Raw genomic sequence first — 25,895 nt, 5'->3', positions numbered from 1 at the left:
GTGTCAAAATAAGTAGGTATAGGTCATGTTTTAAAATTTTATTTTTTTAATTGAAACATATAAAATAAATTACAATACCTACTTATTATAAACGACATTTTATGTTTCTTTGTTTTTTTGGATATCAAAGAATGGTATTTTAAAAATGGAAATCATAATATATTAATTATAAATTCCAATCTATATTTAATTAATTTTTTTTTTCATTTCTGTTTTTATATATACACCTATGTATTTTCTTATTTTTTTTTGTCTTATATGGTCATGTTAGGTGCATACTGGTCAGTGGTCATACTGCATCAGAGTCTCAAACACACGAGTAAATATTAATGACATCGGTCAAATAATTTCAAACACGTCCAAACGTAACCCTTCTTGCACCAAGCCCGCACAGTCGAGTATTCTAAGCGTGTAAAGCGATTCAATATTTTTTCGAAGATGGTTCGTCTAATATTTTTAAGCGGAAATTGCGTGTAAAATTCAACTCATATAACTATAGTTATGTTTTTTGATGTATACAATCATAATATACCACGATTACGTTTATAAATATGCATTCGTTATAATGCGCATTAGATTAAGTAGGTAGGTAGGTGATTTGGGAGTCAAGTGCATATTAAATATACCACGTTTATATGCAATCGTTAACGCGTATATTTGAGTTACCTTCGATTTCATCGAATCGTACACTGAATATATTTAACGCACATAATATATTTCAGCCTGACGTGAATATTGACAATGCGTTTACATAGGTGTAGGTAGTTACGTACGTCTGTATTATAACTTCCGAATTATATACCTACCTATATATGACTCAACCCGCATTATGTAATATTATCGATTAGCGAATGCATGTTATACGAATAAACGCAGTACCTACCCATTCGATGTTATATTATTTGTATTTATATATATATATATATATATTATAGACTATATAATAATATGTAGTTATAGTCTATAGTCGCCTGTAAAAAATATAAATAGGTTTGTCATGCACCCGTGCACTCGTATAGGATTGATATGACATGATGATATAAATTGTATAATATTTTGCGTTATTGTGGTTATTCAAACGACTTTTGACGTACATGTTATAATGATATTATATAGATCAGGAGTGGTCAAACTTTGTTTTGATTAATATGATCTACTGAGAATTTTTTTTTTTTTGTTTGAGGATCGACTATGATAACGTAAAAGAAATATTTTTTTATTTCCAAGTCTTAATCACTAACATTCATAGTAGGTAAACATAAAAATAACAATATAATAAAAAATAAAAAATATACCTATATAAAAAATAATAAAATCAAATAGGTAGGTAGTGTATAAAATTATCTAAAATCGACCGTTTCGCATTAAATTTCTAAATAATTTCCAAAATAAATTAATAATTTAGACTGTTGGCGTAGAAACGTGTCGTTGCAATATCGCGGCTCTAGACAACATACTGCCACAACAAAAAATTTATTGATTTTGAGTTATGACTTTACTTTCGAATATTAAAAAATTAGCTCTATTAAATGCATAGAACGCGGCGTTCCATATCATTTTTCATTTTCCCGCCAAAGACACGCAGTGCAGTCAGTATTGATTTATTAAATGTTTAGATAATTATTTTTAAATGAACAGAGCCATTTTTACTTTATTTGGCAGTATACCTATATGTTATTTATACCCTTTCCAATTATTAATCACTGATGTCAAAATTCAATACTGCCTTGTTTCGAGTGACGTTCCGGCTAATAAATAAAAACTAATTTTCGTGTGATATTATGTTGAGCGGAACACAGCAATATATAGTGTTGTGTTTCGCATTGCATAATTTGTGATATTGCAGCCGTGTTGTGGAAAAAGTCATTCTTGTGTTTTCAAATACACATTTTTAACTACCACGTATCGAAATATGGCAGTCATGCATTAACCAACAAAATTGTAAAATACCACAAGTCTAACTTTTTAATGTTAAGAGGATATTTCATAGTATTTAAGGAAGGAAGCCATAATGTAAAGTATGTTTATAAGTATTTACATTTTTAACTTCAAATGCGTCATCGGTAATGAACTATTTAATATGTTATCTTAAAGTTTTAAATTTCAAATCACTTTTACTCAAAACTAGACATTTTGAGTCGTACCAGTCTTGTTCTATAAAGTTGCGATATATCGTTTGCCAGTTTATTATAATCTGAAGGGAACAGTCACATATTATACTGCTAAACGAAATGGCTGCTCTAAATGATCATCAGAAATTGTGATTCAGCTTTTATAACTTTTTTGGTTGAAACTGCTAGTAATGCTATTTCACGCAAACATCACGACCGACGTTTAACCACCTTTGTAAGACTTCCTACTGGCCGAATCGAACTCCGATTTTTATTTTATTTCAAACAATGGTATAAAATAATTTGTAAAAAATAATGTTTAACCGTCTTATTTTAAAGAAATATTATAAAGATTGAGACTAAAATTATTGATAAAAACAGAGTTGTAATGAACCTGTAGAATATTACCCTATATTATTATTTTTCTAAAAATCAATCGAATTTTGGTTGGTTCAATACAGGACGAGGTCGTTTTCCCCGAGGTATAGTAGTGTGTATTTTTGAGGACAAAATTACATCGGCATCTGGTGCCTTAAAGCTATATACAGTCCACCTAAAACTGCTAAATACTTAATTATATATTCTCGGTAATATAATATATTATAGTTATTAGTAACAATTATTTTTATTATTTTCCGAACCACCGTTATAATAAAATAAATGGTAATAATTGTATTATATAATATTGCCGTTCGTTGTTGTATTATAATACAGTTGAAAGTCGATATAAAGTTTGTTATTGTTGTATAACGTTTCACGTAAGAGCTTTATTTGTTAATCATTACAATCGGGCATGGAAGGGGAAGAGGGAAAAGCCTCCCACAGCTTATTTATTAAACCTTTGATTTTGCAATTGAATTAAGTCCCATTAACAACTAAATCCTATAAGTACACAGGTAGTCGCACGCCAATCATAAAAGTTGCCTAAGCGTTTTTCGTTATTGTCTTAAAAAATATGAATTCCTGCGCTGTTAAAATATTATGTACCTTCTATATAGAACAGGTGTCATGATAAAATAAAAAATCGAAATTTTCAGGCACTCGTCTGCAGTACTTACCTGCTTAACCAGACTTGGACAATTAATATACAAACGTGTAGGCACATTTCACAAGTGCAGTGCGTGTTTTCTACAGTGTTTTAGTTATTAAATAAACGTCGAGGAAAACATTGATTTTTCCGAATTGTACGGTAAAATATGGTGTTTGTAATACACAATGCTATTCGGGCTGTAAGAGTTAAGCGATTTGTCTTCAAAAAAAAAAAATGCTGTTATCATGAAATATTATGTAGAACAGGCGTCGTGTCACGATAAAATTAAAAATCGAAATTTGTATGTAGGAACTCGTCTGCAGTACCAATACTGCAGGGTGTAACATGATGCTATTTAAACGTGTGACAAAATTTGTTAAAATTATATGATTAGTAAATAATTTCAGAATCATAGTCATGTTAGCAAATACCCAAAAATAATATTTTGAAAAAAGTTATTACGTTCCAAATCAATTAAATCAAAAAAATATTGATATTTTAAATAATTCTAAATAATAAATTACTTTACTTAGATAAATGTTTTTTCCATCAAAATTCACAAATTGGCTATTTTGAATTTATCCAAAAAAATTTAAATACAAATATTTTTTTTTATATTATAAGTGTAACGCAACTGAATTTAAAGTATGTAAAAAAAATGTTTTTTTAAAATATTGATTAAAACAAAAGTTTTATCATCTATCGGGTCATCCCGTTACACCCTGTATACTTGACTGGGCCAACTTTTCCAAACAAATACAAACGTACAGACACGCCGCACAAGTGTGTACTGTTTTCTATGTTTCGGTTTTCAATAACAACACGGATACCTAATGGAAAACGTTGATTTTTCCGAATTTTTTTCAGTGAATATACGAAAAAAATTCTATCGAGTCGGGGCCGGGGATGGCTGCGCAGGTGACTGTTTCGGTCATTTTTCCTCTGCCGCGATTTTCTCAATGATATGTCAGCATACGAATGAGGCTCTTAGTTTTTCAACAGATTTCCAGCTCCGGTAATACACCTACACTATTGTCGATATGAAATCGTGTGCGCCGCATTGTTCTGGACCGCACGCACTATAATAATAATAATAATAATAATAATAATAATAATAATAATGCGACGTTATCTCGCGCAAAAAATAACGCAGCCGTCGACAATGGAAATTTTCGCGCCACCGCGCGCATAAAATATTATAACAATAATTATTACACTTTAAAATAATAATAACAACAATAATAATAATATGATGAAAAACAAAAACCTACGCGACAATGACCGTCGCCGCACAAAACTCGTCGTGTATGTAACGTACCTACTGTATATAATAATAATAATAATAATAATAATAATAATAATAAGCGCATATTATAATAACAGCACATTGCACATGTATTATTATTATGTACCTACAACTCGCCTACCTACACGTAACGTCGTAATGTGTGTACGTTCGTTGGCATTGTAATAATTGCACACACACACACACAATGATAATAATAATAATAATATAATCGGTCGCCGTTCTCGTGCGCACTACACGAATTGGGCGTGGGTACTGCTCGTACCGCTGCAGATCTAACCGTCGTCGTCGTCGGTACGAAATAATAATAATAATATTAATATTAAAACAGTCTGAACCATATTACCTGTATTATTAATATATTATTAACATAATAAAAAACAATTTATGCCGACCGAAATGCGACCGCGCAGCTCCGCCGCCCGGTGCGAGACGATTATTATGATCGATGTAATAACGTGGTTTTAAAATTCTCCGTCTTTCAAAATAAATCACAAACAAGGCGTATAAAATGTCGGGCTTTTATTACTAGAATTGGGTACTGAGGACTTTGGAAATCCTACACGTGTTCGAAATATTCGTGTACTACTTTGGTCGGATCAAACCGCTAGAATTTGGCTCTTTAATTCGCTCTAATAATATTATTCAACTTACTCGAATGAGCTTAAAATATAATGTACGGTATAAACTTCTGAAAAGAGTTGCTTTCATTACTCGTCGTACTATCTCCACTATTTTAAATTTAATTGGATTTAGAATGTCTATAGTTGTAGGTATACACGAAATTCTTATTTGATCGCCGTATGCCTAATTCTAATACAAATAGTTATTTACAAATGAATTCCTTCCAAGAACCATTTTTAACGCCAATAGAATCTCCACGGTCTTAGATTGTTTCGTTTTGTCTCGTCCAGTTTTTAAAGCTAAAACTTTGTTGTTCTAATTATTTATTTTATAGTTTTGTTTTGTAGACTAAAATTTAGTATTTGTATTTCTTGTTATTTTTACTTTTATTATCTATATTAGTTTTCACATTGTGTAATGTTTTTCCATCTTTGTTAAAGGGCTTTGGCCCGTTAGTTTAATATAAATAAATAAAATATAATCAGTCGCCGTTTTCGTGCGCATTATTCGAATTGGGCGTAGGTACTGCTCTCGTACTGCTGCAGATGACCGTCGTCGTCGTCGATATAAAATAATAATAATAATAATATTATTTATAATAATATGTTATTATGCGGACCGAAATGCAACCGCGCAGCTCCGCCGCTGCAATACAATATAATAATCGATAATAACACGATTTTAATTATAATATAACAGGTACCTAGGCGGCGTTTATTGCAAGTCGAAAAACATAATATTTGAATTTTATAATATTATAGGTGTTTACCCGAGAAAGAAAAAACGCAATCGTTTTCGCAACGATCCGTTCGAAAATCTAGTAAATAAAAAAATATAATAATTCGTCGACGCCATAACAAACGACGCACGTTCTTGAGGTAGGTAGCTGGAGTGGTAACATAATAATGATATAATAATATCCGATAAAAATATTATAATTATTATTGTCGTTCGCTCTTTTTTGTAGTTCGCAGTTGTAAGCGGCGTCTGCAACATTATTGTGAAAAACAAAAAACAAGGCCTACGTATTATTATTATTTTATTAAAATATATCATATTTTAAAAACGTTATACTATCGCATGTTATAATATTATCATGATATCGATAAAATAATATTATTATTATTACAATCGGTAGGTCGAGTGCGTCGGCGGGGCGGGGAATTACGGAGTGGCTAAAACAATATTATAATAATATGTAATACGGGGAGATTCAAATGAAATAATTGGCGTAAAAAAAGTCGTTCTATAGGAAAAAACTTAGTTTTTCGGGAGAGACATTTCGTAGCTGCGTAATCAGTATTCAGTGTGCGGTATAAAAAACCATAAAAAATATTTTTTAAAATGTACTATTATAGGTACTGTGTTTAGAATAGTTTCGATATTTTACACATAACATTATATGAGAATGGACGTAAATAGGGTTCCTCAAATGCATAGGACCCGAGCCCAAAAGGTTTCAAAAAGAGTGGGAGATTTGTCTTTCGCCCACTATTATTACATGCTGCACATAATTTTATCTATGACACGATTCAAAATTATAACAAAAATTAAATGTAAATTTACTTATTGAATTATTGCATACATTTATACAGTTTTATACAGTCGTAATATATATATATATATATTATATTATAATTGCATCCTTCTTTCCTTCTCATTAAACTTGTTCATAATATGTTCATTATCTATTTTGTTAGATAACTATATTTTCTATGTTTATAATTTATTATAATAAAGAATAAAGATTATAAATATATTAGAATATCTCATAAGGAGAGCGGAAGACAGATCAGGGAAGGCTAAGCCCCCCCTCCCAAATTTACGTCCATGGGTAGGAGGTTTTCACGCCGAGCGACCAAATTTTTAAAAAACGAGATTTCTGCGCAGCTATAGCCTCGGCGGATGAAACCGAAATAAAAAGCCAAGTGGAAGTCTGCGTCGTCATTAAGTCGTTTGGGCGTGACTTTCCAAAGTCATTAATTTGCGCGGGTCACCGAGAGCTCAGTTACAGGCCAGTGCTATAGGCAGGATTTTTTCCGGGGGGGAGGGGGGGCTATTTCAAAAAGTCCCGTAATATTTCGCTGGCTGCGCCGCTAGTGAAGTTATGATAATATTATACCTTTCTTTATTCATCGGTGTCAAATTTTTGAAAACTCGAAACTCGTGTCCACGCGACGAGCAAATTTACAATTTTCTATTTAATATTTCAAACCTTTCACCAGATCCCCTAACTACAAAACTGACACCCGCCCGTGCTCATAATATTTGCACCAGAACGAAAGGTTTCACATTAATATATATTATAACCTCAACGATGGTTCGGCTATCGTGACGCAGCTGAGCTCTTCGCATCACCGCGGCCTCCAATAACTGGCCTCCAAAAAGCCCCGATCGATACCCCCCCCCCCCCGCGACCCACCACTACCTAGCAAAAAGCACGAACGGCCGCGAAAGGTTATACACCCGAAAATCGAGATGTTACGGAGAGCGCGATTGGCCAAATTTTAACGACTCGTGAGACTATATTTTTATTTCATTGTACCTATATTTTAATATCACGTTTAATTATGAAAACGTACTACACAATATTATTTCGTCGATAAAAAATCCAAATCGATCGAAAATTTGGAGCTCCGTTGCGCGGACATGATAATTTATATTTTTGTACTTTGATATGAAGTACCTACGTATACAGGGCATTCTCGGAAAATAACATCAATATTCGCGTCAACGGAGAATTATTTCGAATCAAAACGCAGAGAACTGCAGAGGAATATTACAATAGTTATGATGAATACATTGTCGGATGAATGTGCGCCGCCGCGTGTGTTTCGTCAAAAAAACACCTACGTCAATATGAAAAAAAAAAAATTGCGATGCGCTTTCGGCTGCACGTGACTCGGAAAAAGGTTTGCCACTCCCGCATATCTGCATGTATGTTATATTATGTTCTCGTGGGGGGGTGGGGGAGGGGGGCACGCTGATCGCATTATTGCAGCAGTCTTCTGCTGAAAAAAACTCCGTTACGTCACCGATTGATGATAACACACTCCAAAGTTCTATCATCGCGCGTGTTTCTACATATATTATTATTATTATTAAATAAATCGCCATCATTTCAGAATATTAATGTGTTGGGCACCTATGCGTATTCTTTTTGAATCGCTCTGTATTACAATTATAATACATTATAATATTATTATTATTATTATTATTGTAATAAAGTGCGTGCGGATTTTGCGCGGCAAAACGAGATCGTCCGGAGACTTGTGCGTGCGGGCGCGAGCGATTCGTCGCCGCCGCCGCCGCCGATGGCCTTCGACGCAGACGAGTCGGCCGACGCCGCACACAACGTTATAATATTATTATTATTATTATTACAATCGTATAATAATATGCGTGTGTGTCGTAAAATACTAGAAAAAAATTCGGAATCGAAAAAAAAAAAAAAACAGCACAACGCGCGTGCTGCAAAAGCGAGCGAGAGGGAAAACGCCGGACGGAACACAATAAGTGCGTGCGAGCGTGCGCTGCGGTGGGTTGGTGGGTCGTTGGGCGGGTGGGTGGTTGGCGGAGGGGAACAGCCGTAAAACAAAAAAAAAATAAAATAAAATAAGCGGCGCGCGCGTAGCGAAATAATATTGTCGAAAAACCAACGCCATACCGGGTGACCCGAAACGGGCGTTTACGCTCTGATGTTTCGGAAAACCACGACGTTTTTGAAAATATCTATAACCCTTCTTTTAAGCGAGTCGACGTTTTTGGAAAAAAATCGTGTCTTTACTGTTTTTGCTATACCCGCGCGAGTCTTACGTTTTTGATTTCCTATGCGTTCGCCGAGTACATTTTCGGTCTACAGAATTCAAATTTCGGTCTAGTTCAGTTTATCGGGTTTAAAGTTTAGCGGATCAACCTAGTGATCCACCCCCTCCTGCAGGCTTTGAAAAATATACTATCGATGTGACTCGTAATAGTTACATTCCAATGAACAGTTGCTCGTCTGAAATTCGAATTGTAAGTGTAATTATTATTATATGGGTCAAGTGTGCGTTAATGCAAAAGTAGTGTGAGTTGCACAAACATTTTGTATTGCTTCGACCGGGTCAAATCGAAAAAGAGGGTACTTTGAAAATAACAAAACGATGTTATGGTAAAAAACGAAGTCGGAAATCGCGATGGAAAAAGAAAATTTTCTGAAAACGCATATCGTCGATGGTTGTCGATCGTGTTGCGGAACACCCGGTATGTACGAAAAAACCTTCGCGCGCGCGATTCCGATCTCTCTCTCGAGCGGCGTGTCGGCGGCGGCGGCGGGCAGCCGAAGGCCACCGGTCGCCGCCGCTCCGCAATACGACGCATAGCGATAGCACAACGACAGCTATAATACAACGGCAGCAGCAGCAGCAGCAGCAGCAGCAGCATATAAGGTCGAACGCAGTGTTGCAACGTGTATGGACGCTGCAACACCGTGCACGCTGCCCGCGCCGCGTCTCCGGCCCATCCCCGCCCGGCCGGGACGACGGTCGGCGGCCGTCATACACTCAGTGCGTCGACGGCGGCCGAGGTCGGCCGACCCGACTGCGCGCGCCGCGCACCGTGTCGCACGGCGGCGGCGGCGGCCGTGGTCGATACGCGCGAGGGTTAACAAAAACGGAGAGCGAAAATCACGTCCCGGCGGCCGCGACCCTTGCGTCACTGCGATCGCGCGGCGGACGGGTGGCGGTGCGCGGGATAGCCGGCGGACCCGCGCGAACGCAACCGTCGTCGGCGGCGGCGGCGGCGGCGGTGGTGGACGGAACGGACCGCCGAGCGCGACCGGCGCGGCGGGGAAACGTCGGCGGCAGCGACGACGGCGAATGCGGCGCCGCAGTATTCGCAACAGTGCGCAGGCTCGCGGTTAGTGCGATTTTACCCGATGCAAAAACGTCAGCGCGAAACTTCGCGACTCGTCAGTTTGACCTACTGCATTATGCCATTTTCGCCTTCCGGTCCGCTGCTGCCGCTGCTGCTGCCGTTCTGCGAGTGTGCGTCGCGCGCGTGTGTGTGTGAATGAACGTGTGTGTGTGTGTGTGTGTGTGCGTACGCAAAGCGAGTGCGTTTTTTTTTTTTTCTGCTCCCCCAATCACGAGATAGCAAATTTTTTTCTTCGCTCGCGTCCATCGCGTCGATCAGACGATTTTTCCGCAAACGACAAGCACACTCGCGGGCAGAGTGACTCGCCGCGCCAAGGTAATAATCACCGACAACAACAACAACAAAACGACACAGCTGCAGATCGCCTTCACCTCGCAGCGATTCGCGAATTTTTTTTTTTTCACCATCATCACATTTCGTTATTTTATTTTTTTTTTATCAATTTTTAATTTTATAATTTTTCTCGATCGTCGTCGACGAGCAGCTACAACACCGTAGCGCGCGCCCGCGTGTGTGTGTGTGTGTGCAAAATAATATCATCCACCTACGCGACTCAATATCACTACGAGACGTCCGGTATCAGTCGGCCTACTATCATTCAATAACAATAATAATAATAATAATAATAATAGTAATAGTAACAACAATATACGTCGTCCCGCGCTCGTATTTTTTGACAAACGAGCGAGGGACGTTTCTCACCCCCGTGGCCGAAAGACACCGCCCGCCCTCCGGTCCGTAGCCTCCGCCGCGCGCCGACGTCGACGTCGTCGCCGTCGACGGACGAGCCGTCAACCGCGTGCAAATCGGTTGACGCCGCCGCCGCCGCCGCTTCGATTCGCTTCCGTCCGCAGACGCTGGCGCCCCTCACCGCCGGCTGGCACATTGGGCCTCGCGACCACGACCAGATAACTCGCACCGCTCGACCGCTCTGGTAGTAGGTTGTCGCCGCTGCACACTTGCACACACACGCGCGCGGGCCCGCTCGACGACTTCGACGACGGTTTCACGGTCATCCGTGCGCTATGCAAATGTTTGCAATTGCACCACTGCCCCGAACATCGTCGCGGCCAGCAGCCGATGTGGTCGTCCGCGACTGATGCCATTCCGCGCGGTCACTGCGACACACGCCGTTGTTCAGTTCACTGAAATTCGCGACGAGAACCCTCCCTCGAACGCCGCCGCCGCCGCCGCCCCGGCCCTCTTGTCGCGCCGCCGCTGCGAGGTGAAAATCTGACCGGCTCTCTGTGCCCACGCGCCCGGCCCTGCGTCGTCTCCTCCCGCCGAATGTAAAACAATTTCGTATCTATACTCACTCACCCTATTTGTGTCTCTGTCTCTATGTGTGTGCTTGCGCAGACCTGAAGACCCAACGACCGGGGGCTGCCACCTCGATGCCATGAACGTGTGACGGAATCGTCTGCCGCGCCACAGCCTGCTGATCGGTAAGTCTGCACGTTTGTTGTCCGCCGACGATAGGTAGTGTTGTCGACGTGTAGTCTCGGCCCGCGGGTAGTCTGTGTTGATTTTTAAAACGCGACGCTGTTATTTCCAGTCGTAGAAATCGCCAAGACACGCCACCTAGGCGATAGTGTTGATTGCCGTAACATATAGGCAGTGGACTGGGATAATTTATCGTGTCTGGAAAGTAGAGCAAAAATTAGAGTTCCTACAAATTCCAAATCAGTTCTGAGCGTACGATAGTATTCATAAAAATTTATAATGACAGATTTATACTCGCATTTATAGGTTGGTTGTAGGTATGTTATATATATTAATACACATAAGTTGTCATAATTAGGTACAACAAAATTCATATTAAATTTAAAAATAATGTAGGTTAACCTGCTTGAAAAAATATAAATTTCAGTCAGGGGAGGCAGACCACTGGAAAATCTTCCGGTGTGTCCCACTGGGCAAGTACACTTTATCGAGCATTTCATGCAGACATGTAAATTTACTCCAATTAGTCAACATTTCAATATGGTAGCATAGGTAATCTATAATAATATCTAAAATTTGTATAACCCAATTTTTTTTTATGCATAAGGTAGGTAGGTATATATATATTTTTTTAAATAGATAGGTATTTTTTTTATTTAAATAGGTAGGCATTTATTTTATTTCTTTACCTGTAGAAATCATTTTTGCAAAAAATTTGTATAATGAGTACCTCCTAATTATTCAATTTTAAATAGGTAGTATCTGAGATCAGTGAGATCTGTTAGTATTTACTGTTTAATATTAACATTTTATGTTTTCATTTGTATCGGATATATTCATATTATCATTGACCGATACATGCTCTTTACTTACTAATAATTAGTTAATTTCGAGGTTAATTTTATGCGTTATGTTCTTAAAACGATATTGTATTAGTTTATTAGTTGCTAGTTAACTGATATGGCTAAGCCGTTCAATAAAATAAGAATTAATAATTTTTATCAATAATACATTATGTCACAGGTATAATTTATAGGTACTAATCCATTAATAATATATTTATACATTTTTTAATATAATAATAAAATTTGAATAGTTTTAAATTGTTTCTTGTATTATCGATATAATATATATATGTATATGTTATGAGTTATGACCGATATTTGAGTGTCAGTAATTATCTAGCTATTAATTTCTTATTAGCATACAGCAGGCAATAAACTCTTAATTTTTCATAAAATCGTTTATGTCATGAAAAAAACTACACATTTATGCAATGATATAATACCTATCTGAAGAAACGTATTTTTGTGATTTGTTAAACTTCTGCCATTGGCATATTATAAGATATAACAATAGTAACAAAACTTTTCAGTGAATAAAATTATGTATAGCAGATCTCATCTCCATAATATCTGAATTCTATAGGTACCTATCTAATAGAATTATAGACATACGTTTGGTAAATATAGCCAAAACAGGTCAATGTTATTCAAGAATATGATAATTTACGTCTTGCATTCAATAAGACATAATATATTTTCAACAATGATTTTAATCGGCTACCTATTACTTCTGGCTGCTGAAGTATAATATAATAATATACCTATATATATATATATATATATATAAATATATAATATTATGTGAATATTATGTTCTTGATTTATTTACCTATAACTTGTTTTGTATTTGTTATTGTTAAACCTCTTGTAGTGTATAAGTACCTAAAATAAACCTTTTTTATTTGATGATACCTATTGGTTCTATATTATATTCATTAGGTATATTAGTTGCATAATTAGGTCTTATTTTATTTATAATGAGTTAATCAGGTACCTATACAATTTATATTGTTATACACTGTACATGTAACTTAAATACATCCAACTTAAATAGTTTACTTGATTAGATAAGTATCTAAAAAAAAATGAAGAACACTACCATAATTTTTACAAGTGTAATATAATTTATTTTATTGAAGCCGTAGACAGGCGTTAATTAAAAACTAAGCTGCAAAATGTTTTTTTTTTTTTTATTATTATTAATTTTTGTATAATTCTGATCTTAATTACACATATCCATAAATAACAATGAAACAATGATAAATGTTAACTTGAAAATAATCTTTTTTACTGCTAGTAAATGAATGCGAGTATGTGTAGGTCATTACCTACTTATATAATATCCGTGAATTTTACAGTTATAAATTGAAACATTACAAATTTTATAATTTGCCATAGTACTCAATGTTATAGTTAAATACTAAAACAACATTTCCATCAAAATATCACACATAAACATTATAAAATTTGTTTACTATGCTATTGTAATAATCAAACCAGACGTAATCTGATACAATAAATGATAGACAGAAATATGCGTCTGTAAATATTTTTTGCTTGTATGCATAAATTTAATAATAGGTACCTTTTATGTTTTATATTTTTATCAGAGTTTGAATATGCTTTAGTTATTACTCAATAGTTTTGTCTATGAATAATTTAAATACATATTTTTACAACCCTATATTACCTATATTACTCAATAGTGTAAGTCAGAGTAGGCACAAACAAATAATTTTTTATTATTTTAATTAATAATTTTAGTTTTCATAATTTAATAACTTCAATTTCTCATTTTGATTAGGTATCTAATTCTTTACTATACATGATTTAGGTAAGTGCAACCACAGTACATTTTTGTCTTTATAATTTGATTTCAAAGGAAATCAGATTATATTACTTAAGAAAATCATTTTATTTTGGAAAAAAAATCCCACAATTAGTAGATATTTCGTATTTACTTACTATTTATTAAATATTTTGGTTTTGTATGTTAATACTTATCAGTTATCATTATTCAAAGTAAAATAAATGTCTCAAGAGCATTGTATTACTCTACAGATTGAAAATTTGACATAAAATTTAAAAGTAATTAAATTAATAATGAGTATCTTTATCCTGTTCATTTTTTTTTATCTTAGTTCTCAACACTTTAAAAATATAAATTTTAAAACAAATGCTTGAGTTAAAATTATAATATTCTCTCTAATTTCTATACAAACAACTTTGTTTCTAAACTTTTTTCTAATTGTAGACATAAAATACCAACTAATAGGTATAACAACTACTTGGTACTAAAATACCTACTTACTAGATATTCTGTTTTTTACTAACCAGTTAACTAGTACAGGTACCTATAGGTACGAAAGTATAAATAATTGTTCACCCTTTTTCTTTTACTTTTATTTGAGATTCTTACATTCCTTCTACATATCTATGCAAGTATTTATTCTTTTATTATTTTTAAACTACTATGAGACAAATAGTGAAATTAATTTGCAAAGTATTTAAGTATGTACTAATTATTAACTTGATTTAACGCATTAAAACTTAATACTCCTAAAAGTTTGTCTTACATCTTTGACAAGTTCATTGAACATTTTTTAATTTAAAAAAACGTCTTCTTAGTTCTTAGAAATGAGTAAACTCAATTTATATATTTAAAAAAAATGTTTACATTGTTAGATTTTAATTACTCTTCAATTTCACTGCAATAAAATCATGTTAATAATTTTGAATATAAATTGTTAGAAACTTATCTTGATTTTGTTATCATAGATATAGGTACATAATATTTAATCATTAAAACGACTTTATCGCTGAGAAACATCTTATATTACCTATTTAATTTTATCAGTCAATAAACATTTTTATTTATTTTAATTAGATAGATATTTAATTTTTACGATTGAATTGAAAGTTATTGTAAAAATGTTACTATAAATGTATGTGATTTTTATTTTTATAGGGCCATTGATATGTCTTTTTAAATATTGTCACAACAACAATCTGGAATGGACCCTCAGCAACAGTTCTGTCTTAAGTGGAATAGTTTTAGTAGCAACCTTGTAACTGCATTTGATAACCTTTTCAAATCGGAAAGTTTAACAGATGTATCATTGTTTTGTGAAGGTAATATAAAATATGTGTATTGTACAATTACAGTAGAACCTCGATAGTCCGATGATCCCAATTCACAGTATTTTTGTTAAGAAGACAATGTACCCTCCGCCCACACGTGTTGTCTCCGGTTTAACTAAAGCAGAACATACCAAAATATATTATACGTTCAGCAGTTCTAATTTTGTATTGTTAGCTTTCATAATATTAGACTATATTGATCTATTATTAAACTTTAAGATAAGAACATTATCTGTATTCTTGATGGTTTTTAACAATATTTAAATATCTAAGATAGTTATGAGCAGTTTTATATATAATATACTTTGATATACTCATAAATAGTTTGAAAATTGGAACTGTTGAACATGTATTTTGGTAAGACTGTCTACAACACATGCATGTACGACTTTCTCTGAGTAGTAACTTATCCAAATTTCCGAAACCCAATTTACTTATGAATCAAATTTATTATTAAAAATGTCATTATTTAAAACATCACCGCCCTGATTTCCCCTTTTTGCAATTTCTGTTGTTCCTTATATATGTAATGTTGAACATTTTTTAAAATTAAAGTTGAATGCGCATTACTCAACAAAAAAAATTAAAGATTTTATTAAAAAAAATGTCTTGGTCATTGGTCTATCCTTGAAAGACGTATAGTATTCCAAACAAATTGCTAATATGAATGATACTAATCACAAATTCATCCGAACTATCAAAGTTCTACTGTAGTATGATTGATGGGCCTATTTAAAATGTATTCATAATTCAAATACATAACAAAGTATTCATTAAGCATATGACTATTTTATTTTATCAGGCAAAACTTTCAAAGCTCACAAACTAATTCTGGCAGCATGCAGTAAACATTTTCAAGAAATATTTGAAGCTACTCCACTAGGATCAAGTTTGATTGTCATACTTGATGGGACATCGTCTACAAACATGGCATCGTTACTTGAGTTCATGTACCGTGGGGAAGTACAAATATCTCAAGAGAGGCTCTCTAGTTTTTTAAAGACAGCAGACAATTTACAGGTATAATTTATTATTTTGTTTTATAATTCCATACGATTTTCAATTATTATTGTTATTGTAATGGTAGGTACCTCAATCAAAATCAATTAATTTGTATGAATTAAAGTGATTCATGTAATTATTAAAAACTTATTATTATCAACTAAGTAATGTCTGAAAGTCTTCATAGTAGACTATCTTTATCAAACTAATAACAATTGAACATTTTTATATTTTCATTTAAAATAACATTCATACAAATATTTTTATAAATAATAACAGCTGTTGTTTAAAATAATCTTAACTATTTAAATGTTTATTTTTTTTATTATCAAATCACATAAATATAGTATGTATTTTTTATTATATTAAGATAAATATCATGGAATTTTTATACATGCTGTTTTTATTTTATATTTTATTTTTTTTTTATTAATATACATGTAGTATATTATATATATATATATACTGAGTACCTACCTATAACAGTACAAAAAATAAAAAAAACAAATATCATTGACAACTTGTTTGATATTTTTGATATTTCAATTTTGCAATACAATATAACTATATTTTGAAATGTTAATTAGGTTAAAGGCCTGTCATTTGAGTATGACAAATTGTCACTCACAAGTCAGCGTGAACAAGGTAATAGTGAAAACAAAACAGCAAATGATTCTCCAAGACCAAAACAAAATGGATCCGCAGAAGCTCAACTTCCCTCTACCTCATTTAATCCACTCCCATATATAACATGTCATTATCGTCAAACAACTGTACATTCAGAGCAGCATCCTTCATCACCTGACCCCCAAAGAAATAATAAACGAGCGCACCATAACAATCCCAACTCAACGCCGGTTTCCGATACACTTGGTGTTCGAGCATCTGTCTTAAGAGATGGTTCCAGACCTGAACGTGAATCTCCTCTTTCTATGACCTACTCTTCACATTCATCATCGCATCTGGAAAATTCTCATCAGCCCCAAACAAATAATTCTGGTGCTGTAGACGCTACTACTTCATCACATCATTACCGTAATGTGACTACTAATAACTGTGGAGAAGGTATACTGTTTTTGTTATTTTTATTATTCTTAAATTAAATTTTATAGAACCATAACTTAATTTACTTTAATCAATTATTTTTACTTGAACAGTACTAAACATACTCTACTCTTCCATTGCTATTATACTACTAATTTATGTTAAAATTAAAAAATTAAAATAGATCTGCGAATTAAATCTGAACCTGCAACAGCGGCACCTAATTCTGGAGAATTTCCACAAAATACAAATACGACCAATGAATGGAAAACACCAGATAATGGGACAACACCACCATCTCCTTCGAATCACTCGTGGAAGATAGATACATCTCATAAAAACGTTGTTTCAACTCTAACTCCTGATGGTAATGTATACTACTTTATAACAGTAAGTTATCTTTCTATGAAATCATCTTAACGTCAACAATAATTATAAAAAAATCTAATGTTATATTACATATTGAATGCTCTATTTAATTATAAATAATTACGTGTCGATTTTAGATTCTGAGCGGAGTGTTGGAATTAATTGATTTTACAATGATGCGTTGTTTTATTTTCTGTCTGTCATCGCCTTTTGGGGTAGTAAAATGCTCCAATTTTCAACTTCAGCATCTTATATGGTGGAAAATAAATCTTTGTTGGTTTCTGGGGGAAGGAGGGATACCTTGAATATTCACCTGTAATTTAACAAAGATCAACAACTTTATAAAAAAATAAAGACATTTCTAAAAAAATGCAATCATTTCAAGATAATTTATTGATCTAAGAATAATGTTTTGTGAATGCATTGTTTTGGGCTAAATTTGATTTCAAGCTACCTAATATAACTAAAACGATAATAATATTATAAAGTATGTTAGGCTGACACATCTTCATCCAAAGTCGTTTTTCTCATCTAGTGCTTTATTTTTGTATTCAAATTTAACAACATCCATTACATACTCGACAACTCTTGTACAGCAGAGCAGTACCCACTTATCCACTTTTATTGTTATTATTATTCCATTATTAATTTATAATTTATACCACTTTCATTCTTTTAAATCTCTGTCTCAAAAGAGAATAATCAGTCAGGCAACAACTTTCATCAGTGCTGTGCATATCCCACAAACAATCCAGTATTTGTATGATTATTTGGTTCTCGACGAGTTATCGCATCATTCACAATTATTCTCTTTTGATTCAGAGTATTGGATGGTTTAATTAGTAGAAAATATCTCGTACAATTTATTGATTTTTATTTACTAAGCTAATAAAAAATCAAATTGAGTTGACAGCACTTAAATGTTAATAGTTTTAAAAAAAATTTTACCTATTAACTGTACTTAAATACTATTTAACTATTAACTGGTTTTTTTTTTCTATAGGTAAAAAATTACAATGTCCATATTGTGAACGGTTATATGGTTATGAAACAAATCTTAGAGCTCATATAAGACAGAGGCATCAAGGGATTCGAGTTCCGTGTCCTTTTTGTGCTCGAACATTTACACGGAATAATACAGTGAGACGGCACATCGCTAGAGAACACAAAACAGAAATTGCAGTGAAATCAAATCCAACATTTCCGCAAACTGCAAATCACAATCAATAACTCTAAACAAATCTACCTCTTTCCCAAATATTTTACCCTCCCCAACACTATATATAATATATCTACCTCTCCTTAAGCATTAATCATACCACCAGTTGAATATAAAATAGTCTGGTACATAAGCAAACTGCAGACTAACTGCCTTTAAAGTACAAATGTAAACCATAAACACTTCTGCAACTATTAAGACTGATGAAGGTGGTGTTAGTTTTTAGGTGAAAATACATTTTTATGACACCGCCTTCAATGTGAAACTTACCTCAATGATTTTTACACGTTATATATTCAAATATAACTTATAATATATTATTTATAATATTAAAAATGTTAATGTTGATTCTGTGGATTGCTTATGTCTCCATAAGTTATAGTAATATGCTGTTAGTTAAGTCATTAAGCAGCTCTCTTATCATTTATTGTGTATTGATAAAAAAAAAAAGTGGCTTTGAATGGTACATTTTAATATAATTTGTATTCATTTTTATAAGTAATTGAAATCGGTTTTCGTTGTTAATTGTTAGTCTTGTATTCTAGAAAATTTGAGCCCTTGTTTAAAAATGGGGTTTATAATATTGCCTCGAGGGAAAGGGGGGATTATTAGCTTTATTGTTAAATTTTGAAGTGGACTAATTGGACTCTTTGGGTTAATAGCTCTAAATTATGCATATTTAACATTGAGGTATTAATAAATTCTCATCTAGTATTTGAAACGATGTTATAAATTTGATTGTTTAGGTATTGAATTATAAATGTGTTGCAATTTTTAAGAAAAATTTATTTCAAGTACATCTGAATTATGATACTATACACGTGGGTGGATTAACATTATATGAAATTTTAATTTATAATTAATATATTTACAGCGTGTAATGTTTCATTTATAGTCAGAATAATTTCCAGGTATAAAAAAAAATAAGGAAATATTATAATTAGAAAATAGAGACAAAGCCTAGAACAATCTGTTAACAAAATATCATATTTTTAGTGTAATACACTAATTGTATTACCAGTATGCTTGTTTATACACTGTTGTAATTTGTATTTTGAATGCATTACACTTGGTGAACATATTAGTTAAAATCTATTATTGCATTATATATTGTACCTGATTAAAAATTTTAATTCTATTCAAACATCTTAAAAACAAAAATGTACCATTCATTTTCCAAAATGTAACCGTTAATGTTTTTTTTTAATACTAGTCATATAATACTGCTCCACTAGTCACAATATAATCGAAGCCAGAATTTGTTTTTATTGTGTTATTATGCATACCTAAAATAATTGTAAATTATATATGTATACCTTGATTATAAATCCAAATAGAAATTTATTTTTATATTTGGAATCAATGTTAAAGCGCTTGTCGTTCGCATACATCTTTATATTAAAAAAATTTGTTTTAGGCATATATTTTTTTCTTGATTACATTTTTATGTAGTCAATGACACATTTAATAATTCAATTAAGACGTCATCGCTACTTTAATTAAATAACTTGTTTCGGCTTAATGTACAAATTTTAAATTAAGTAAATATTTTATGTTTAAAAAAAAAAATATAAAAAAAAAAAATTTAAAAAAAATATTAACAATAATATTATTAATAAAGTATAAAATGAGGCGAACTGCGGCGGAGACATAAGTCAATAATATAATATACTTACCATTTCGCCTCGTGTAGTTTTAATGTAACGATAGTACAAGTATTTTTAATACCACATGTTATAGTTTTTATTAGGTTAAGCTGTTTTATTATTTATTTTGTTATTTAAACCATTAAGAATTTTATTATATGTTTTTTCCTGTTTCATTTCTAAAAAACGTATACCTACATTTTTTTTTCGCAGTCACTTTACACACTAAACAAACTGTAAGATTCAAAATTTTTTTGCATATTTATTTGTTATTTTGGTTTGTCTTACACAGGTAAATTGGTTGGTCATAATGTTTATTTTTTTTTTTATGTTTCATTACATAATTTCCAACTGTTAAGTGGCACTAAACCTTTTTCTTATTTATTTTGTGTAAGATATGCCATTCATAACATATTATTTTTATAATTAATTATTATTATTATTGTTACAAGCATTTTATTATATGATTTATTAATCTTTTTTTTTTTTTTTCGTTTAGTGATAATTGAAACAAAATGATTACCGTGTTTGGTACATAACTCAGAGTACAATTTGGTGTCTTAAGTAAAGTTTATTAGTAAAGAAATATATGATATTATTTGGGGAATTTTTTGCACTAAAATTAAGGTGCAGACAATCTGTAATATGTTTGTTCAGTATTCTGTTATAAGTTATGACATTCCACATTTAGAGTGACGTTAAGTGTTAATTCTTTATTGTTGTTAGGTAAACATCACTTTAAGAAATTATATAGTAATATTTTTAATGATGACCTATAGTACAAATTGACTACCTCCACTTCTGATAAGTTTTAGAATAATTAAATTATATAAATTAGGCTAATATTATCTAATTCATATCTATAGTTTTTTGTTTAAGTAAGTTTTAATATTATTTTAATTATCATTATTATTGTAATCAATGTAAATCATTGTTTCCTAATCCATCTACCTCTTTTTTTTTTTTAAATATATATTAATAATATGATTTTGTAAAGATATAGTACAAAACAGTGCAAAAAATTCCTCCGTTTATTTTCTTTCTTTCATTTTCTAAATGTACAAAGTTAATATTAATAGTTAAGTAATATAGGTTATAATAAATTGTGTTGTTATGTTAATGTTGCTGATTTGTAGGTATTTTGTTAGTGTTTGAATTTATTCCATGTGTCACCATTTTGAGTAAATATTTAATCTAGTTTGTAAGTTTTGCTGTGATTATTCTGTTTATACCATTTGTATAGTTTCACTGAATCAGCCATTTATATTCTTTTTTAAATGTATTTATTAATTTGTTGTTTACATTTCAATTGCTTGCAAATCAATGTTATACAATTAAAACACAAGAAAATATTTTTAAAAAGAAAAAAAACTTGCTTAAGTATGTTAATTTGCAGGTACATTTTTCAAGACTTTTGTATATAATTTTTGTGAGTTACAAAAGAACTTGTTAAATTGTCAGGGTATGTTTTGATTGTATTATGTCTATTCTCTGGTGGAAATCATCATAAATTAACAAATTTCTTACATGACTGGCTGATTTATAAATTAATTGATGATAAATAATTACAATATAATTTTTTTTTTTTTGACAGTGCCAATTAGTTGTTTGAATCTAATATTTTATTACAACCTTTATAGCAAATTGCCTTAAATAAAATAATATTAAATTAATTGAAATGTGTCTAAAACAATTTTAAATTATGTCATGAAAAAGGACAAATATTTTAAATATGTATTAACAAATTATAGCTATAAATTATAAAGGAATATTTCATGAATCATTTTTGCAAAACAATTATAATTTGCTGTTTTTGTTTAATTATTAATATAATGTGTTGACTTTTATTTTATATTCAAAAAAAATTATGTTTTTAATTTTAGTTTGTTTTTCTAAGACAGTTATTACATATAAATATATTATATGATAGACCTATATCGATTAGAAAAATGTATTGATTTTAAAATTATGCATTGTCAATGATCTGATTATTTAAATATTAGGTAAATCGTATATTACCATTCATTAATTAAATACTAAAAATTATATTGAATTTGAATATAATAATATGTTCTGATCAAAACATAATATGTGATGTTTTATTAATTATTTACTTATTTATCATAAAAGTGTTTAAAAATACTCCTGTACAGTGCGAGAGTAACCTGTGTTCCTAGCGTATTTATTCTCTGATTAGAGCAAAATGCATAGTTTACAACTTATTGAAATATAAACTAACACAAGCACTCAGTATGCAAAAGTATTTTATTATTTCTTACATTGTGTTTGTAGAATGGTCAATTAAGAGTTGTCACATTGTTTTTTTAAATTTATTTTGGAGAAGTATTACCTATGATGATCAGTTTATCATGAGTTCATGTATTGTAGCCACATGTCTTACAGTGTAGTAACTTGATTTGTAACTTTATTTTAATCAATGAAACTTATTTGTAGTAAAGAAACCCATTTTATGTTATGAGGAAATAAATTTGGCATTTCCTTTGGAGGATGTCAGCGCACTATTTGTTTTCTTCTCTGGCCCAAATAAAAAATATAGAAAAAAAATGAAACAATAAAACAACATAGACAAGACACATTTACGTAGAATCAATTTTTTTCCATGTTTTTAAGTAATCTTAGAGTAAAATCACCCATTACAAAAAATATAGACAATAATATTTTCGGAGGAAAGACATATCGATGTTTCCAAATGTTGTCTCAAAACAATTTAAGCATAATTTAAATGTACAACATTTTTTGTTTATTTTGATAGTCAAATAACAGAAATATAAAAAAATTGATATGTCATTTTCTCTAAATATTATTCTCTATTTTTTTTTACCAATGGGTGATTTTACTCTAAGATTACTTAAAAATAGAAGAAATGATTCTGCGTTGATGCATTTTGTCTATGTTGCGTATGGGCCAGAGAAGAAAACAAATAGTACGCCAAGATCCTCTCAAGGAAATGCCAAATTTAATTAAACTATTCATATTTCTTAATTTTATCTTACAAATTAAATCATAAAATGTTGTATTGTACCATTTTATATCTTGTACAATGATACATGCATTAAGTTTTGTGTAATTATTATACTCGGTGTATTAAAATGATGGTATGATTAATTTTTGTATTATACACATTTTACACAGTATAAAATTCAAAATGCTTTATTAAATGATATACAAATTTGAAATTACATACAAATCTTAAATTTAATTAGGAACTCGACCTTTTCCCGTTTGAAAATTGTATCATATTAATAAAAATTGAATAAATTAAAAAATAAAACAAAAATTAATAACCAATGGGCAATGAGTAATGATGAAGTACTAAACAATTTTTTTAAATACCTTATACACATTTTATAGCACCGTATAAAATAAATATTGGATTCCAACATATTTACAATATCATAAAACTGTTCATAGCACTAATCCATTATCTGTGGGTTATGATTGGTTCTGGAGGTATAGGTATATGGGATGAGTAATTTTTGAAAATATGTGTAATGATGATTTTTTGAATATTTTTTTACATTAACTATAATTTTGTCAACAGTACCATATTATATTTGTACTACTCTACAACTCTATGGTAAAATTAAAAAAAAATGTTAAATAAGACCGCGCCTATCATCGTAACAAGTTTACAATTAAATACTCTATATAGTATATTGAAAATTTGCTTGCTGTTGATTTATATTAAACTATAAATATAATAATACGCATTAATATGCTTAAAACAATAAAATCTACACGTTAAGTAAAATATGAAAAAATATATAATAATATAAATTTTTATACATTGATTGTATGTACCTACCTACTACTTATGAATCAAATCAGATTTTAAATATGCAGCTTCCTAAAAAATATAAAAATACATGAAATTCCGAGCCCTGATTATTCTAGTTTATTGGCCCTCAGTTAATTTCCAACAGACAGCATTTGGAAAGACATTTCTACAACAGATCACCCCAATTACCCATATAATGTATGTGAGTACGACAAGTTGGGCATTAACATGTTAAAAAGTTAATTTTTTTTACAAACAAATCATTTTTTTTTTTTATGTAATAATTTAATTGATATATAATTGTATAAACCTACTGTTATAATGGCCAGTATGTAAAAAACCAAAATTGTAGAAAGTGTTTTGAGAAAATGGTTTATTGTTGTTTTTAAAAAAAATTTAAAGTCTCACTATCACAGTGGGTGAGTTGAGTGTTAATTAATAAAAAACTAACTTATTTTAACTGGGTTAAGTTGATATTTCTCTTCATATTGTCTTTAAACTTTTTTCAAATTAAATATATTTTTTTTTTCTATTGACTTGGAATTTAACAAAAAAAAAAGGTGGGTAAGTGAATGTCGCTCTGCTGTACAGTAAATTACAAGTGGGTCACTGTATAATGGATGGTATCAAATTTGAATTCAATGATATAATATCATTGTATAAGAAAAACGATTCTGAGCGGAGACGGTATGTCAGTCTAGGTATAAGACATAATATTATATAGTATATAAAAATCTATGGTATAATGGTATAAAAAAAAAATTGACCTATAATAGGTACCTATAATAAATTCCAAATTAATCATATCATTATATCTATTAGGTACTTATAACGCGTTATACATCAACAAAAAACCGTGGTACTATCATAGATATATAATAGTATACTTTAGAAGTTTCAAGTACCCACGAATAATATTATACAATCACAACAAAATAACTAAAATAGTTATCCTAGGTTTTTAATATGTAATTTCGTCCAAATTTGTACTTAAAATGACTATTATTGTATTAAAGTAACTATTATTGTAATTGCATTGTATTAAAGTTTTACACTTTTTGGCCCAACAGATAAAACTTTATTGATATTTATAGAAAAAAAAACTAAAAAAATTGAAAACTGACCATGCCCGTAAACAGCTCAAAAAGAGTCAAATTATTTTCAAAATTTTATCGTATATAGAAAATGCTAATATAAACATTCAGTGAAATTTTGAAGTATCTACAGTCATTCGTTTTTGAATTAAAACAAAATAAGGAAATCGCTACATGAGAAATCGAGTGAATATCCAATGTTGTAAAAATTTGAATTTCAAACGATCATAAAAATTTAATTTGAGTTTCTTATAGACATTTTTTTTTTTGATAAAGGTAGATTATCCTATAAGGAATCTTGTATT

The 25,895-nt window shown here is 31.3% G+C and overlaps 1 protein-coding gene and 1 long non-coding RNA gene across 3 annotated transcripts in view; one reads left to right on the top strand and one right to left on the bottom strand.

The window, feature by feature from the left end:
- LOC103308354 overlaps window positions 1-25,895 on the bottom strand; it is a 140,591-nt gene that overhangs the window by 100,398 nt on the left and 14,298 nt on the right. The window contains exons 1-2 of one of the 2 annotated variants that reach the window (XR_003840255.1): window positions 17,957-18,270; window positions 11,309-11,629 (exon numbers count right to left, since the gene is read on the bottom strand). This is a non-coding gene — a long non-coding RNA (uncharacterized LOC103308354). Of the gene's footprint in view, window positions 1-11,308; window positions 11,630-17,956; window positions 18,271-25,895 lie in introns of those variants that run through there. The other variant, XR_003840256.1, reaches the window with a different exon arrangement.
- On the top strand, window positions 11,348-20,161 carry LOC100571167 (zinc finger protein chinmo). Its single transcript, XM_003242264.3, has 6 exons — window positions 11,348-11,433; window positions 15,245-15,408; window positions 16,220-16,437; window positions 17,007-17,484; window positions 17,648-17,830; window positions 18,836-20,161. Exons 2-6 carry the CDS (start codon window positions 15,291-15,293, stop codon window positions 19,060-19,062), a joined length of 1,224 nt encoding a protein of 407 aa, XP_003242312.1. The 5' UTR covers window positions 11,348-11,433; window positions 15,245-15,290; the 3' UTR covers window positions 19,063-20,161.

Source organism: Acyrthosiphon pisum, chromosome X (genome assembly GCF_005508785.2).
Source record: "Acyrthosiphon pisum isolate AL4f chromosome X, pea_aphid_22Mar2018_4r6ur, whole genome shotgun sequence".
Classification (NCBI taxonomy): domain Eukaryota; kingdom Metazoa; phylum Arthropoda; class Insecta; order Hemiptera; family Aphididae; genus Acyrthosiphon; species Acyrthosiphon pisum.
The sequence above is the reverse complement of the archived record's forward strand: the minus strand, read 5'-3'. Positions and strand labels throughout refer to the sequence as shown.